Below are 17,767 nucleotides of genomic sequence, written 5' to 3'. Positions count from 1 at the left end.
TACCGAGGAATTTACCAATTAATTCATTAAAAATCCTACAATGTGATTTCCTGGATTCTTTCCCCCATTCTGTCTCTCATAGTCGATGTGTACCTATGATGAAAATTACAGGCCTCTCTCATCTTTTTAAGTGGGAGAACTTGCACAATTGGTGGCTGACTAAATACTTTTTTGCCCCACTGTACATTAAGAGTTGTTTAGTTCTTTGATTGGTCAATGAGCTACAGCCCACCTACCTATTTGTAACAATAACTAGGTATTTTGCCACTCCACACTTAACATTTTCCTTAATATTTAGAGTGCCCAAGTGCACATTTAGCTTAATATGTGGTTGGGCAATATTTTTATTTGGCTAAATCTATGGTTTGGTGATCTCCTTTTTTATACTATGCGACCCACAGAGCAACTACTAGCACAAAGTATTCAAAATATATGAATATATTTTAATATATATATGAAAAAAATATTGTTTGAAACTTTGAAAAAATTTCATCTTTTTGTAGGCTGCACCGCAGGGGTAACATGTTGGCCTCCACTTACAACCAAAATTGATTACGTTAAGTATACATTCAAAAAAATGAAACAATTTCCCATTATAATTCAAATTTGTATTTATACATGTAATTTCTTTACAAAGCTGCTGTACATGCCATTAAAATGTCCTTGGTGACAGAAAACTGTAAAACTATTTGGCCATGCCAGACAGCCAGCTTAACTTGAATAATGCGGGTGCAGCGGTTTCTTCTTCGTGATTGGCTAGCTGTCTGAACAGGTTCCCGGGCCGGAAGCCCTGATCATTGGCTGTTGTAGAAATGGGCGGTGCCTAGAAGGGAGGGGTAAAAGGGAGAAATCACAAATTATTTCTTAACAATTGGTGAAAAAAAAATACTACTTAGAGCTCAATTTGCAAAAGGGATTTAGAAAAGTAGCCTTTTTTTTTGTTTAAAAACCCGATGAAATGGAATTTATTTACCTCTGCAATTTGACATTTTTCCCAATGAAATGGAAATAATATTGTGGGATTTTGTGAGGTGGGGGCATTTTGAATAACGACCAGGCATCTATTTTGCAGAATGGGTAAATTGAAACCATCCATGCATTCTCTTGCCGCTATCTTGGTGACCCAGGCATCCCTTTCCCCAGAAACTTCCTCCAGCGTTTCCTGGGGGATTCCAAGGCATTCCCATTCAAGCTGAGAGATATAATCCCTCCAGTGGCTCCTGGGTCAGTTTCAGGGGTTTTCTCCCAGTTGGCCGTGCCCGGTACACCTCCAAAGGGAGGCGCCCAGGGAGCATCCTTAACAGATGCCTGAACCACCTCAACTGGTTCCTCTCGATGAGGAAGAGCAGAGGTTCTACTATGATGTCCTCCCGGATCGCCAAGCTCCTCACCCTATATCCAAGGATGAGGCCAGCCACCCTGCCAAGGAAGCTTGTTTCAGTCGCCTGTATCCAGGACCTTACTCTTTCAGTCACTACTCAAAGTTCATGACCAAAGGTGAGGGTTGGAACAAAGATTGATCAGTAAATTTGGTTTTACCTCCTGACTCAGCTCTCTCTTTACCATGACAGACATGGTGCTTCTGTCACACTACGCCACAAAAAGATGATCTGTTCTGCCAGGACGCAATCCACATTGTTCCTCCTGAGGTTGGACGGATCTTCCTCCTTCCCTCGGAGGCTGGACAGTGTAATTCCGAGGGAGTTGGAACGCAACCTCCAGTCCCACATTTTAAAATTAGGGGCCACCACACCTGTCTGCAATCCACGAGTAAAAAGGCATGTCAGCCATTACGACCCCACAATTTCTAGGGCCTATAACATTTCTAGGATAATGTTGTCCAACGCCACCAGATTGTACGACCTAGTGGAGGAGAGGGATGCCCGGAGGGGGGGGTGTCCCCGTTACGCACAGTGCTTTACTTGTTTAAGGAAACCTTAAACTGAGGAAACAGAACACAATAAAAACACATTGTCTTCATTAGGACAGGGTGTTAGTGTTACAGGAACGAGGCATGGGGACGCACCGCATTAATGTTTGAATTAGCTGAAGCGGAGATGAGCGAGCAAAACACAGCACCTGCCTGCCATGCAATTGTTCCGACGACTCTTTATTCTGAAACCCCAAATTATGTCCCATTGCACCCAGGCAGGTCTGATGACGCCATTCTGTATAATAAATAGCTGTGTGCTTTTATATTACATGTACATATTGTTTAACTATAATTTCAGCCAACATTCCAAATAATAATTGAAATGAAATGAACCTACTCTGAAGTAAATTTATCTTACTTCATCTGTCCATTGTTTACAATGGAGATTCCACAGTTTCTCAGATAAACAGAAGCACATGGCTTATATATTTAATCTAGAATTACTGTATGTCATCTGAACTTCCCGTGTCCAATGAAACATTTTTTGGACTATTGGGGTTTCGTAATAATGGGGTGTCAAAAAATGGGCAGTCCCCCAACTCACACTCATCATGTGGCCACAAACAATAGCGATATACTTTATTGCCAAAGTTCTATTATGGTAACATCTGGCATACATTCTCGGCAAATAACTTTTTCCATAATACCTGAAAGTGGGGGGACAAAAAAATCCTGGTGCCTCCTCATTCCGGCGGCCATGATCTCATAGACTCCCGGTGCTTTGCCACTGCGTAGATAACCTAACTGCCTCAGTACCTTCCGCCAAGGAGACGGGTTCTGACCACCCAGAACACTCCAGGTCTGCCTTCTCCACAGAGGGCATAGTCAGGATTAGGAGTTCCTCAAAGTGTTCTTTCCACCTCTTGAAGATTTCTTCAGGCAAGGTCAGCACTTCCCAAACCCTTGCTGATAACAGCCTGGACAGTGGCCATTAGATGGTTTGCCAGAACCCCTTTGAAGATTACTCCTTCCACACCTGAACTTTTGCAACCACTGCAGCCCTTCTGACTTGCTGCTATCTGTCTGCCTTATTGGTAGTCCCCATGCTTATTAAGCCTGGAAGGACTCCCTGGTCCTTGGGTTGCCACCGTAACAGGCACCGGCCAGAGCTGCTAGCAGTTGCTTTCAAAATGGCGGCTTTAAAACAGGGTCCATTCACACTCCATGACCTCAGCCCCTTTTGGGATGTGGCAGAAGCCCCTCCAGAGGTGGGTGTTTAAATCATTCCAGACTTACAAGGTCTGTATGAGCCTAACCCGCCAGCTGATCCAGCTTACCACCAGGTGGTGATTGGTAGATAGCTCTGCTTCTCTCTTTACCAGAGTGTCCAGAACATATGGCCTCAGGTCCAATGAAACAACTACAAAGTTGATCACTGCGGTTTGGCTGAAGGTGCTGTAGTACCCTATGAGCCTTAGGAGCCTCCTTTTGTTTGTACAATGGTTTGCTATGGACAGTCCATGACTTGCACACGCAAGTCCAATAACAAAGTACCAATCAGGTTCAGTTCAAGCAGACAGCTACTTCCAATGCCACCGCTGCAGGTTGCTCCATCAAATGGGTGTTGAAGGCCCCAAGAAGAACTACAGTCATGTGTGTGGAGTGCTTCCAGCACTCCAACTCACTACTACCCCCAAGAAGGTAGTGTACTCTGAACTGGCACATCGACCAAAACGCCAGTCGGCACCCTACGGATTCATTGGGACACAACCCCTCCATCATGTAAGGATTAAATTCCAGGAAGGGGACACGCTATCTGCCAATTGTAATTCGGCAGTGAAACAAATCTCTCAATTTCACTCCAATTTATTAAACAATTTGGTAAATTCCCGTAATACTTGTTTTGCACTGGTCAGGAAGAGGAAAAAAAGTTCAGATTGTCTGTTGGTAATATAAATATTATACATAAAATATTGGTAAATAAAATGTAAATATGAAAAATAAATGTAAAATAAAATGCTTTGTGCTTTTGGGGGGAATTTCTAGAACAAGGAAAAAAAAAATCCATTTCATGGGAGCTTTAACATTTTGCTAAATTTCAAATACAAACTAAAAACCTACAAACAACACAATTTAGCACTCAAGTTAGCGATCAATCCGTTTTGCTGTGTGCCGCTACCCCAAATGAAAACTCTTCAAGTGTTATTTTGAAAAGCAATGCGTTGAATTGAACTGATTTGAACTTGTTTAAATCATATAATTTGTTAGCCACTGTCCATGTTAGTATTCCTTAATGCGCACTGATAAAACATTTTTTTTTTTAAATCTCAATAGGAATTTCCAAAAATTACTGATGAGGCATTTATCACACCGCAAATACATAAATAGCGAGTACTTCCCAGAGAGGAGAAAGAACAGCACACAAATTCAAATTCAAACACACACATACACACACACACACACACACACACACACAATATAAGACCCACTGCAGTGACGGACTTGCCTTGTTCTCTCGCAATTCAAAAGTGCTGGGAAAGCAGAGTGTGTGACAGTGTTTACCCAGGGTGAAGGACACCAATGACAGCAATGCAACAAACATCAACACAGGGACCATTGATCAATAACTGCTAAAACACCCGTTCTTGCGTTCTTGTGAGAACTGCTTTGATCCAAAGCTGTGTTAAGAGAGATGTCTGCTCATGAAATGGAATCACAAGACCGCGACACGTGCTTCTTTAAGGCTAACAGGCTTGACTTTGGTTCCTACATAGCTTTTGTTCGCAAAAAATTGAGAAAAAGCTGACTGTTGCGGTAGCCGATTTCCCCCGTGCTTAGTGATACGCAACGCCGCGCTATTCATTTACAGAGACCACATTTTTTTAAAAGATGCGCGGAAGAAGTTTTGTGAGGTAGTTGGGATCGTTGGTAAGGTTTATTACGTGCACTGAGGTAAAAATGTCAACGTCCAAGTTCAGAGTCGGTTAATTCAGCCCGGTACATTTAAATATAGGTATTCTGAATTTGTTCGATATCTGTTGAAGTTCTCGTGGAGACGTCTCATATAGTTTGATTAAAAGCATTTTCTACATACTGTACACTATTACCCAACGTCACGTAGCGCAAATCACATGGTCAGAACACGTGGGAATATTTTCTGAGAAGTTAATCTGCCCAGTATGTACCTTATTCCCTTATTTAGACTGTACTGAAATAAATATATTAGGAAGCTAATGCAGCTATGTGCACATTAATCGAATAAAATTGCTTCTAGTGTGAGCGTACAGTTAATAGAGGGAAACCCCGCCCCCGGAAAAAGTTTGAAGACTGCAAGACTGATCTTCAGGGAAGGTAAGTTGGATAACCCCCAGACCCCGGACCCCCCCCCAAACCAACACCACCAGCAGCAGTAACTCACCAGCGGGCGCGGAGTATCGGCCTCCCGTGCCGACTTGCCGGCACGTACGTTAGACATGCTGAGTGGCAGCAAGCCGAACCTGCGCGGAGAGAGAGGGAATAACGCCAGTTAGGGACAAAATCCCCAATTTTTTTGTCTTACAGCCAATACGGCATGTTGCACGGCGCTTGCACTTTTGACAAAAAGAAAAACACAAGAAAACATAGTTTCAGTATTGCGTGCGTATAGACAGGGCCCGGAGATAGGAGAAACGAGAGACACTTTAAACAAAAATATTACTAAATTTAGGTTTATGCAAAAAGATAATACATGGAGCCGTTTTGTTATTGGGTGTCTTCCTCCCCGTTTAAACAAAACATTTTCTACACTTTCTGATTGCATTCAATGCCGGATCAAATATGGATGCTAAAATTCAATACGGTGTATACATAAATGCCCATAATTAGAGCTTTTGAGGATAAAATGAGGGGTTCTGTCTCTCTCACCATCCTTATCCACAAAACTGTTTTTGTCTTATTTTTTTTTTTTTTTAACTTTTTTTAACTTATTGTTTTACAATTATGTTTCATGTGTGCACCGTACATCCAGACAAATTCCTTGTACGTGTAAACTGACTTGGCAATAAAGACGACTCTGATTCTGATTTATTCAATATGGCCCCCAGAATCCAGTATGGCTACCAAAATATCACTCGGTTGAGTGAAATTACATTAATATGAAGGACCTCATATTTAACATTATATATGAACTAAGTGTTTATCAAAAGAAATCTTCGTTACGCAGCATAAAAGTGAAATTTGAAGAGAACTTTGAAATACCAAATTTCCTGCATAATTACTTATCTCTATGGGGAGAGGGGCACAATAGAAATGCAAAAAAAAAAAGGTTCCTGTCTGACCTGATCTGGCTGCTGGCCAGGGGCAGAATGTTGTAAGGCTCTTGGGAGGAGACGCCAGCGCTTCGCTGCACCAACTGCTTCTCCGTGCCCATTAAAAGACCCAGCAGCACCTGAAACAAACAGCACCGCATAGCACTTTTTGGTCGTTCTCACAAAACCACCACAAACTATGCCCAAAATGAATTCACACACATACTCAGAGAGAACGTGAAATATTGATTTAAATATTAAAAGTACACAATGCCTACTATAAGGCCCCACTTTTAATAATTTCTATCAAAAATATGAGACACTACACTGTCACGGTAATGTAGAGGTACATAGGCAAGCCTGAGAAAAGAAGCACCAGGAAAATTCCACAGCTTTGTTAACATCGACTGTTTGAGCGGGGGAAGGACTCAATTATTGCAAATGAGGCTCGTCAGGACAAACGTTTTGTATGAACCCTCTTCCAAAATGCTCAAAAACAGCAAAGGCTTTCTTTTTGACTTCCTGTGCATTCCATTTTTCAAGCCAGGCCAAAATGTCGGTTCCTGTCATTTAGGACTGCTTGTGGCACGACCTCGCTGAACGCTTTATTGCTGAGAAACTTACTACTCTGCTGCAGCTTCTCAATACAATCCAATCTGGAAAACGCAAAAATCCTTTAAAACAAAACTCTCATTTACGAAATGGAACAATGAAACCTGTCTTCTTTGTCGCATTCCTTTCTTAACATGTTTTGAATAACAGTAGAATGATATTTTATTTTGAACAACTTTAAATTTCTGCAGTACATCCAAAGCCTAATTTTGTCACTACAGTAGGATTGCCAGTAGGAAGCAGAGCAACTTCCTGTTTCTAGACTCTCATATTAGCAGTGTGAAACAGTCTGTACTTAAGGATTGTTTATCATCAAGCAAAACAGCACACAGGCGGAAGACAAGCGGGTCGGTACCGAAGTTCTTTGGGACACACGGTTGAGGTTGGCGTTGAGCGGCTGTGTGAACACGTCCAGGTCGAAAGGGTCAATGAAGCCCTCCAACCAATCGCAGACCTGCTGAACTCTGGGGGGCGAGACAGAGATATCGAGTGTTTTGATCCTTTGATTCTCATTTTTTCCTTGTGCACAGGCACGCGGGCGGGGCCTCACCTGGGGTCCTGGGAAGATCGAGAGCTCTTGACCTCTTCCAGCCGCGCGCCCAGGGTAGCGCAGAGGTAGCGCAGGTCAAAGAGCAGCTGCAGAGCCCTGTTCTGGGTCATGGGGAGGGCACAGTCCTGGGCACACAAACTGGATTAGTCGACACCTGCACCGCATACAAAACGGCAGAACCGGGTGGGGGGCTTGGCTTTCACTGAATGAGAAAATCACAAGTTTGCGGCTCGAGAGGAAGTTATCCTGTAAAACTGTTCAACAGATTGGATGGCTGCTTTACTACTTTCCTTTTTCCATTGGAAATGTATGAATTGAGCGAGTTGGTAGTGCTGTGACGATAACTGCATTACTGCGGTATTGAGCTCATTATCGCAAATTATAATATATATTATTTTTTTATTTTTTATTTTATTTCTGCTGGGGAAAGTTACAGGATCATATGAAATATAAACACAATAGTCTGTGTTAAGTTATCATCATTGACTGTCTTCCATCCTATGTTCAAGAGCTTCTGTAGAAACCTTTCAGTTGCTCCTGCTTGTCACTTCAGCTTTGCGCGCCGTGCGAGGGGGAGGGACAGTCCATTAAACACATGGGGGATTTCTGTTGTGTGTGTCTGAATATTATTATTAATAATTTCTAGGGCTGTACTAGAATTTTGTCAGTCTAATTTTACTATTTGGCTTGTGTGTGTGTGTGTGTGTGTGTGTGTGTGTGTGTGTGTGTGTGTGTGTGTGTGTGTGTGTACCTTGTCGCAGGCCTGCAGTGTGAGCGTGTGGTAGTGGAGCACGGCCTGATCCAGACAGGACTTGAGCATCTCCTGCAGGGTGGGCCTTGGAACGGCGTGACCGCCAACTCTGTTCACCTCCAGGCACAGCTGGAACATCAGCGCCTGGACGAACCAAGAAGGCTGCCAAAGACAGAAATACCATCTCATAACGAAGCGGTTTGGAACTCATTAGGTGACGTACGGGTATGTGCAATCTATGGTGAGCATTTTTTAAATTGAATCCATAGGATGAACTAGTCACTTCTTCACTTGTTGTTATTACGTACAGTGCAGTACCTAATACTAGTCTACAATTTTAGTTTTAGTCAAAATTGGTATTTGGTACTAGTATTTATTTATCTAATAACTATTCCAACAGTTACTAGTAACTATTTTAGTTTTACTAGTCAAAATGTATTATGTACTATTGCTTGTTCATAAGATACTAGTAACTATTCCAATTGATACTAGTAACTATTGCAGTGTTTCTAGCAACAATTTGGACAATTTTGTCATTGAATCCGCTCTGTGTTTCAGATATCAAATATTTGCCTCCAACTAGGATCTATTCCGATTTCTAACAGTATGTATTTCTATTTAACAAGCTATAAATTGAGTACTAGCATTAATTCATTAATGACTTGTGCCTTTCAGAATAGTTACTAGTCGGAGGCAAATACCCAATATCTCAAACACGGAGCCCCATAGGATTCACTGACAAAATTGTCCAAATTGTTACTCGAAACACTGCAATAGCTACTAGCATCAGTTGGAATAGTAATAGTAGTTACTAGTATCTAATGAACAAGTACTAGTACATAATATATTTTGACTAGAAAAACTAAAATAGTTATTAGTAACTGTTGGAATAGCAACTAGCAACTAAATTATAAGTACAAGTAAGTTTTAAAAACTGACTAATGGTCCTATGGATTAAACATAAAAATGGCTTGCCAGAGCAATCGTCACAGTTTAATATAAACTGATCCAATCCACGGCCAATGCAAAAACTATTTCCCCATTGTTTCGTATTCAACCACCCCAAGCAAATGTTATTGTGAATGACACAAAATCAAAAGGCCCCGAAATCGGACCAACCTGCACGGGGAGTCTAATCTTGGAGGTGACCTTGCTGCCCGATTCGGCTTCTTCCTGAATCTCCAGCTCCTCCCAGCTGGTGGCCGCTTTCAGGACGGCACCGGGGGATTCGGCGTGAAGCGCCGCGCCAAACTCATCCACCAACACCTGTTAAAATTAATTAATTCATTAATTAATCAATGAAAAACTTGTAAACCAATGCTACGTTGATCGGGTAACATTTGCATTTATTCAACAGAACAGAGTCCCTGACTTTGGATAGGGCAGTGCTCCAGATGCGGTAGGCCTCCATGCTGCAGGCCAGCAGCTCTTCCTTCAGACGCGCCCACTTGGCCTGTCCCGGAGTCAGTTCGGAAGCAGCGGCCTTAGATTTCCCTGGCTTCCTGCCCTGCCTCGGGGTTCCCTGTGGGGCAGCGGCCCCAGCCCGGCCCAGGACGCAGCGTCTGAGGCTTGGGCAGAGCTCCCCCGCCGACTGGCAGAGCCGGGCCACGAAGAGCACGGCGCTGAGTCTCGCCGGAGCAGGGATGGGGCCAGGGGTGGGGCCCGGCGAGCCGGCCAGCTCCGAGCGCACGTGAGCTAGGATTTGCTGGATGCAGGCCAGACAGGCCTCGCGCAGGCTCTCCTCCACGACCGCTGCGTCTTTGAAGCGGTCAAAGGCGGAGGCGGCAGGCAGGCCCTTGGCCACTCCGGAGTCTGAGACGGGGCCCAAGGCAGTGTTTGCGGCATCTGAGTGGGGGGTTGGGGAAAGAGAGAGGCAGAGACTATTTTGATTCCGGACAGTTGAATTCTCTTTGGACTCAAAGTCACTTGAAGATAATTCGATTCACTTGGGCGCCATCTTGGTCTGAACATGGTGTTCTAATTAACGGTTAAATTCAAAGTTCCACTGCACGTATCAACATTGACGTTTCATATTCTGAGGAAATGAATTATAAACAACACAGGGTGTTAAATTCTCTTCTAAAAAGGACATTGCTGACTCAGACTCTTCCCTCCAAAACATTGATCGTAATGTACATATTAAGAGTTTCTCTGGTGTTCTTTGTCTGAGTTCCATTTTTCAATGACTCTTACTGTTGTCCTGGGAGGGAAGGTAATGCCGCAGGTCTTCCAGCCGGACCTGCAGCTTGGTGTCCAGGGAGGCACAGAAGGTCTGCACGTAGGGCGTGAGGGCCCGGGTCTTCATGGCCAGGCCGCTGCGCTGCTGCTGCTGGTGATGGAGCTGCTCCCTCTGGGCCACGCTTACCCAGGCACTGTCACCGGGCAGGTCCCCGGGGGCCTCAGACCACAGGAAGGAGGCCACGTTGGCCTCGTACTGCGCACCACGGCCGGGGCCGGGGCCACCATGACTGGCCCGGCTCTCCAGCTCCCTGAAGGTGGAGGTCAGGATCTCGGTGGAGCTGACCGAGATGGACGCCGTCTCTTCCTTGGTGATGGCCTGAATGAAGGGGGAGAATGTAATTGTTATGTCCTAAGTTTGTTTTCTGGTACTACGGGTGGTCCAAACATAGTGTGGATCAAATACCAGGATGACATTTTGTATCATGTAGTCACCTCCAGACGCTGCAGGAAGAGACTCTGCAGAAAGTCATCCCAGACCACCAGGGGGCTCTCTAGCAGCCGCTGGCAGACAGCGCCCCAGTGCAGATGGATGGAGTCAGTGGAAAGGAGGTCCCAAACTGCGTCTCTGATGGCCGCCAGCGCTTTCAGGCTGGTTACGTACACCAGCAGACTGCTGATGCCTTGGCAGATGTCCTCCTTGCACCTGTTGCGCACAACAGAAAAAAAAACGTTTTCCACAAATCTGTTGTGTTAAAAATATGGATGATATGGAAAACGGAGGGGCGAGGCAAACTCACGTCTCGATCCACTGCCGCAGCGTGTCCCGCAGCTGCTCCTTCTGGATGGGTTGGGCGAGGGTCCGCAGAGCGGGCTGGAACTCTGAGACGGAGGCCGGGAGGTACTTGAACACGCTGCCCGTGCTGATATCCTCCCGCCACGCTCTCCTGCCCTTACCTGCAAAGTCGAGAGTAAATAAGTCATATCCTCTATCGAATATAAACTTTAGTTTTTTGCCAGTTTTTTCTCGGTTTATTGTCATTCACTTCAATTGTTTGTCATAAGGGTGAGTTTGTTGAATATCGTCAAATTTTCCTTGTTTATAGAGTTTTGGGGTTTCTTTTTTATTTTTTGTCGATTCTTAAGTTTACATTTGTTTGTTTTTATCATTATGTCATCGTAATAACCACTTTTTCATGATTTCTTTTACAATTGTTTATTGTACATTCCCTATTTTACTATCCTCTACTAAAATTTTCAGGCAATTCCTTATGAATATTGCAGGGCTCCAAACTAACTTTTTCCACTAGTAGCACTGGTGCTTCCTCCTGAAGATTTTAGGAGTACCAGCAAACAATTTAGGAGCAACACTGAAATAGACAATAAATACGCAACACATTCATATTGTTTCCATCTTAACTGTATTACTGATAAATGCTTTGGTAATAAATAGACAATTTAAAGAAATAACAATGTGCTGTTTTATTTTAAAGGAAAAAGTCACAAAGTGAAGTAGTACTTGTGGCGGACCAAGGGCGTAGTCAAGCACCGGCTGCCGATGACAGCACGGTTCCCTCTCCCGAGGCCACCAAGCTGCCTCAATCAGCCTAATCAGTGCCTGTGCGGTGCTGATTGGTCCGACTCAAGGCAGGGAGATTTCTTAATGTTTGTCTTGTAGAGGGGATGGGCACATGGGCTCGTCAGCCAACCAGGAGCCAGAGCAGCATCAAACTCCTCCAAGCTAGTCCCCTCAATACTTATTCTAATCAGGTGCTCCACTGTGACCCTCTGACATCAGATTTAATCCTCCTCTGTGCTGAGAATCCCCTTTCACACACAGCAGAGGACACGGGGAGGACAAGCATAATGTGCACAAGATGTAGGATGTTCTACAAATAATTTTTTGAAAATCTATTTATTTATGAACTAAACCCATTTGTGCTTGATTACTTTTCATTATACTTTTCACATGTTAACAAATCACTGACAGTTTGTATGAACTGGACGTTATCGTAAGTGAAAAGTTTTACAACACACCTCTTTTATCTGTCATACAGAGGTTTAAAGTAGGGCGCTCCAAACCATAATGTTTAGTGAAGGCGTGTGTGGTTTTGGAGCACTGGAGGGTGGATATTTAAATTGGCAGTTCATGCATGGCACCGAAATGAGGCGATTCGGTCCGGTCTGGTAGATACCGATCGTAGAGGAACCGGTGCCTTAGTGGTACCGGGTTTCAGTACCCAACCCAAACATCCTGCACATGATCATGTTTTGATTGAACACAGAGACTGTGTGTTTGTGAAACAGCAAGAGAGAGAATGCGGAACAAGGAGGGGCTGAGCATGCTATGAGCAGTCAATGTTGATATTCTGCCACCAATAAATCAATGTGTGGGAAACACTACAAAAGCGCACACACACATATCTGGTAATAAAAAAAAGGGAAAAAAATAAAAACAGTTTCCATATGCAAATTGTGCTGTTGCTTCTAGTTATAAAATGTTGTACAACTGTTGTACAACAAATGTGTCCAAAAATGCTCACAAAAAGCTACTAAATGATTGCAGTCTGGAACCCTGAATTATTGCCATTTTCTTTTTTCTTTTTGTATTGTTTATTATTGTCTATTTGTATGCGACACTGCAATTTGAATAAAGCATCTATCCATCCATCCAACCATCATCCACCCATTCATCCATCCAACCATCATCCACCCATTCATCCATCCATCCATCCATCCATCCATCATTCACCTCTCAAAAATTTAAGGGGGGGATGGAAAGCAGGAAGGGGAAATCGGCTGGAGGTGGCCTTTAAATTGAACCGCCACTACAATGGAAAACCCGCCACACCAAAACCTCGGCCACACGTCCCGACCGGGGAGATGGTAAAAAAAAGAAAAAAGAAAAACTCAACTATGAGCTCCCATGCTACCACCATTTTTCTCGCAGACATCGGTCTACCTGTAGGGCCCGGGGACGTCACGCTCTCCAGGGTGGAGAAAAGCATGCCGTAATTGAGCCCTCCCTCCGCGGGCTTGGCGTCCCCCTGGTGGCTCATGTAGAAGACAGCGTAAGCCTGGAACAGGGTGGTCACCAGCAGCTCCACTAGGCTGCACACCTGGGCCTTGATCGCCGCCCCTGAACGCATTCAGGGAAAAAAAAGAAATAAATGAATAAACAGAAAGATATAGCTTGGTTATTATATTTTTGATGCCTCAATCATTCACTTTTTGGGGACGAGACTGCGCCGGAAAGCCGATTTTTCTTTTACCAACAATGTTTTCAAACATTTATTGTGATACCGTAGAGGCGGGGACAAACTAGGTGGTTTTTGGGGGCGTTTTTTAGGAGTGACATTGATGGCGAAAAGGTATCAGAGAGATTCATTTAATTATTTTAAGACCCTTTTAAGGCAAATTTTTTTTACCAGAATCAGAATCATTTCTATTGGCCAGATACATTTACATGTACTAGGAATTTGTTCTGGTGAGGTTTGGTGCATTTCACTGCAGACCTTTAGCATTCAAATTTTAAAAGAGATTAAAAGTCCAATAAAAATGGAGAATAAAAATTATAAAATGTAATTAAATTAAAAAGTGAAAAAAAAAAAGTTTAATACAAATGTTATGGTCAAATGTATATAAATAGCCAAAAAATACAAAATAGAAATAGTCAGATATATAAAGATATACAAACATACAAAATGCGATACTATGCACAGGATAAATAATTGTTATGGGCATATAGGATAATAATTAGGAAACCTCTTATAGTGATCGCGTCTGTCTGGGTCAAATTGATCACTATAAGCGGACGATTATTCTAACCAATTTTTTTCCCCTCAAGCAGATTAGCATCTAATGGTATCAATGGCTCTGCGGGGCCTGACAGGGAACACACGGGGCTTTTTTGTTTCGTTCAATCAGGAACCTGAGGAAAATAAATACATCTAAGATAAAAACACACTGATTTTATTTGTTCTTTTTGGAGACACAGGAAACAGGGACACCCAGCAGAGCTCGCTCCCCCTCCACTATGGATTTACGCTACTGCTCTACACCTGCCTGTTCTACTATTTAGCAGTCTTAAATATATTTTACACTTAAAATAATTGTCGGACAGGACTAAAGTGTTGAGAATGTAAAATTGTAAGGGGGGGGGGTGCAAATTCCTGACAGGGCTATATCACCAGCAATGGGCGTAGCGCCGCCACTGCGACAGGTTATCTCGAGGTGAATTATCATGGGAGTAAACTAAAAAAATAGAATAACCATAGTTTAAAAAAAATAAATAAAATTCCATATGTTGTCAGGTATGAAAACAACCCAAAATGAACACTGTAAGCAGACCTCTTCATTGCTATAGCAATTATTTAAACAGCATTTGTATAAGAAAGATTCTGTCCCAAGCTTTTTAATCTATATAGCTGTTGATCACTGTAACCATGATCACTATAAGCAGTTTCCACTGTATTACTGTGCTTACTATCTTATTAGAGTATGTATAGTGTAATACATGTGTTATTGCAAAATGACAATTTTTGGACCTTTCTCGGGTGCTAAGGTCAGTGGTAGGCTTATGGTTTTACAGCAATATAATTATTAACTTTGGCGCAGAGGAACTTGATTCATTTTGAGTAAAATAAAATGAGTTCAAAAGTTTATGTTGAATATGAGACATTTTCAAGACTTTTTAAAGGACCAGCCTGTGTAGTTTAACAAAACATCTAAGATGAAAATGAATAATAACATTCAATCTCTCTCTATGTGGGTTACAAATATCCGACTGAAGGGGCGTACCGTGTTGCGGCTGGTTTAGCAGCTGGTGAATGGAGGCTTTCCTGGCCAACAGGAAGTCGGCCAGGGCCTGGCGGGGGGAGCTGTCTTCCAGGAGCATGGTGGACACCAGGGCCTCTGCGATGGCCTGGTCCGACACGGCCCGACCCCGCAGAAGAGACTTGCTGTCCAGAAGAATCGCCGACCTGTTAACCAAAAACATCAACTAACGACGATTCGTTCGTCGCAAACAAATCTTTGAAATGAGTCTGGAGTCTGGAGTCACTCCGACAAGAGAGTGCCATTTTGACTCAAACTGAAAATAATTACTGAGGACCTAAATTAAAGTCAGAGGCAAAAAAGCATTTAGCGCAATTCATATTGAATGTGACCGATTCACTCTTTGCATTCCACCAAAATAAATAATTTTGACAGAATTTGAAGATTCGCAACTTTTCCGACTTTTGTTCACCCTGCATTAAACCAACTGAATCCAATTAACTGACGGCTGGAAAACGGAACAACCGTTTGTTTTTTTTACAGAATCACTCGGCAAGAACCAAATTTTTAAAAAAGAGCCAAATCTTTCATCATTACTGAAAAGTCCTCGATTTCAGAGTGAAACTTGTTCTTTTTTTCCCACAGCACACGTGGTTCTCTTTGTCTCTCTCTCTATCTCTCTCACCTAAAGTGACCGGCTGTGGCCACCTGCCGGACCAGGATGGGGAAGCGGGCGAGGACGGGGCTGCAACGTGTTCCTATTGCGGTGTCCAGCTGCAGCAGCCCGTGGAGGTGGCAGCACAGCAGGTAAAGCTGAGTGGCCTGGAGATACTGCGAGGCCTCCATGGCGCTCCAGATACGCTCTGGGATCTCCAGGAGAAGGCGGATCTGTGACGCCATGATGTAGAACTTCTCCTGCCATACCAACTTGCTCTAATATAGGACACATTTAATACATTAGTAGAGGACATGTATGGGTCTCTGGCTACAGTATATTAATCTATTAGGCTTACTATCTATTTAAGTATATAAAACATTCCTATGTTTTCACACCCATCATCTTCTTAAATTGATTATTGACATTAAAACCACTGTCAGGTGCAGTGAATAACATTGCTCACCGCGTTCCAATGGCAGGGGTGGGATATATTACGCAGCAAGTGAACAGTCAGTTCTTGAAGTTGATGTGTTGGAAGCGGGAAAAATGGACAAGCGTAACGACCTGAGCGACTTTGACAAGGGCGAAATTGTGATGGCTAGACGACTGGGTTAGAGCATCTCCAAAAGGACAGGTCTTGTGGGGTGTTCCTAGTAAGCAGTGGTTAGTACCGACCAAAAGTGTTCCAAGGAAGGACAACTCGTGACAGGATCATGGCCGCCCATGGGCTCATGAATGCCTGTGGGGAGTGAAGGCTTTTCCGTCTAGTCCGATCCCACAAAAGAGCTACTGTAGCACAAATTGCTGAAAAAGTAAATGCTGGCTATGATAGAAAGGTGTCAGAACACACAGTGCATGACAGCTTGCTGGGGACTGCGTAACCGCAGACCGGTCTGAGTGCCCATTCTGACCCCTGTCCACTGCCGAAAGCACCTTCAATGGGCTTATGAGCATCAGAACTGGACCCTGGAGAAATGGAAGCAGGTGGCCTGGTTTGTGTGTATGGGGATGGCCGGGGTTAGGGTCTGATCTGATCAAGCATCTGTGGGATGTGTTGGAACAACAAGCCTGATCCATGGAGGCCCCACCTCGCAACTTACAGGCCTTAAAGATCTGCTGCTAACGTCTTGGTGCCAGATACCACAGGACACCTTCATAAGTCCTGTGGAGTCCATGCGTTGACAGGTCAGCTATTTTGGCGGCGTGAGAGGGAGCTAAACAATATTAGTGGTGGTTTTAATGTTGTGGCTGATCAGTGTATGACCATTTAGTTACACAGAAAAGGGGCTTTTTAAAGAGAGAAAACTAGTGTTAATTTCTTTAGTTACACCGCAACACATTGTTGGAATAAACTTCCAGGAGTTTCCAGATGCCCTGTTGTAAATTGCAATTTCCCCTTTTTTTGTAGGTTTTGGGGTTTTTATTGGGGGTGAGACTCATGGCCCAGGTTGGTGTGGATTTGAGTCATGTTGTAATCCTGCGTGGGCTTGTTTTACACTCTTTCTCTGAGTCCTTTATGCCTTAGTGTTTGATATGCGCTTTACAAACACACTCGGATAAACAAGGATACAAAGACATGTTGAAAGTTACCAAATGTTGACGGTTTACCTCCTGTTTGTTGCTAGTTTGGGGGTTATTTTTGCCCTGTTTCAACTTGAGACCGTACTGGTTCATGTCCTGGATGGACAGAACGACGCTCTCCGAGCACTGCCCCATCTCCCGGATGGTGTCGGCGGCGTCGATAAGGTCCCGGTAGCGCTCGCCGACCATCTGCCGGAGCTCCTCTTTCTTCTGTTCGATCTCGCCGCGGATCCTGCGCTCGATCCGGCGGATTTCCTCCGTGCTGTAGCGCTCGAACAGCACCATCGGGTCTTTTATCTCTGACACGCGGAGAGACTCCGCCGGGGCCACCGCCATCGCGAAACGGAACCGGGGAGTCTGTTTGAGCTGTCACCGGGGGGTCGGTTCCCGCAGAGCTGCAACCCGGAAGACGGGGAGAAAATGCACTTCCGGGTACCACGTAAACAAGTGTGACGTCGAGGGGGTGGGGCGTTTTTTGAAAAAGGATAACATAATATTTCTG

General features: G+C 43.9%; 1 protein-coding gene across 3 annotated transcripts; it reads right to left on the bottom strand.

The window, feature by feature from the left end:
* Positions 1 to 531: 531 nt before the first annotated feature.
* Positions 532 to 17,652, bottom strand: cog1 (component of oligomeric golgi complex 1). Of its 3 annotated transcripts, XM_080008833.1 has the most exons (16): positions 17,293 to 17,652; positions 15,712 to 15,959; positions 15,051 to 15,232; positions 13,213 to 13,389; positions 11,051 to 11,207; positions 10,746 to 10,956; positions 10,266 to 10,629; positions 9,445 to 9,917; positions 9,192 to 9,338; positions 8,073 to 8,234; positions 7,322 to 7,446; positions 7,127 to 7,235; positions 6,190 to 6,299; positions 5,292 to 5,370; positions 4,380 to 4,404; positions 707 to 823 (listed from the first exon to the last, which is right to left on the bottom strand). In XM_080008833.1, exons 1-15 carry the CDS (start codon positions 17,599 to 17,601, stop codon positions 4,396 to 4,398), a joined length of 2,862 nt encoding a protein of 953 aa, XP_079864959.1. In that variant the 5' UTR covers positions 17,602 to 17,652; the 3' UTR covers positions 707 to 823; positions 4,380 to 4,395. The 3 variants fall into 3 exon arrangements, with proteins under 3 accessions (XP_079864957.1, XP_079864958.1, XP_079864959.1); XM_080008831.1 differs by lacking the exon at positions 4,380 to 4,404 and having other exon boundaries at positions 532 to 823; XM_080008832.1 differs by lacking the exon at positions 4,380 to 4,404 and having other exon boundaries at positions 532 to 823; positions 15,712 to 15,953.
* Between the last annotated feature and the right edge of the window lie 115 nt (positions 17,653 to 17,767).

Source organism: Zeus faber (genome assembly GCF_960531495.2).
Source record: "Zeus faber genome assembly, chromosome: 11".
NCBI classification, from domain to species: Eukaryota; Metazoa; Chordata; class Actinopteri; order Zeiformes; family Zeidae; genus Zeus; species Zeus faber.
The sequence above is the reverse complement of the archived record's forward strand: the minus strand, read 5'-3'. Positions and strand labels throughout refer to the sequence as shown.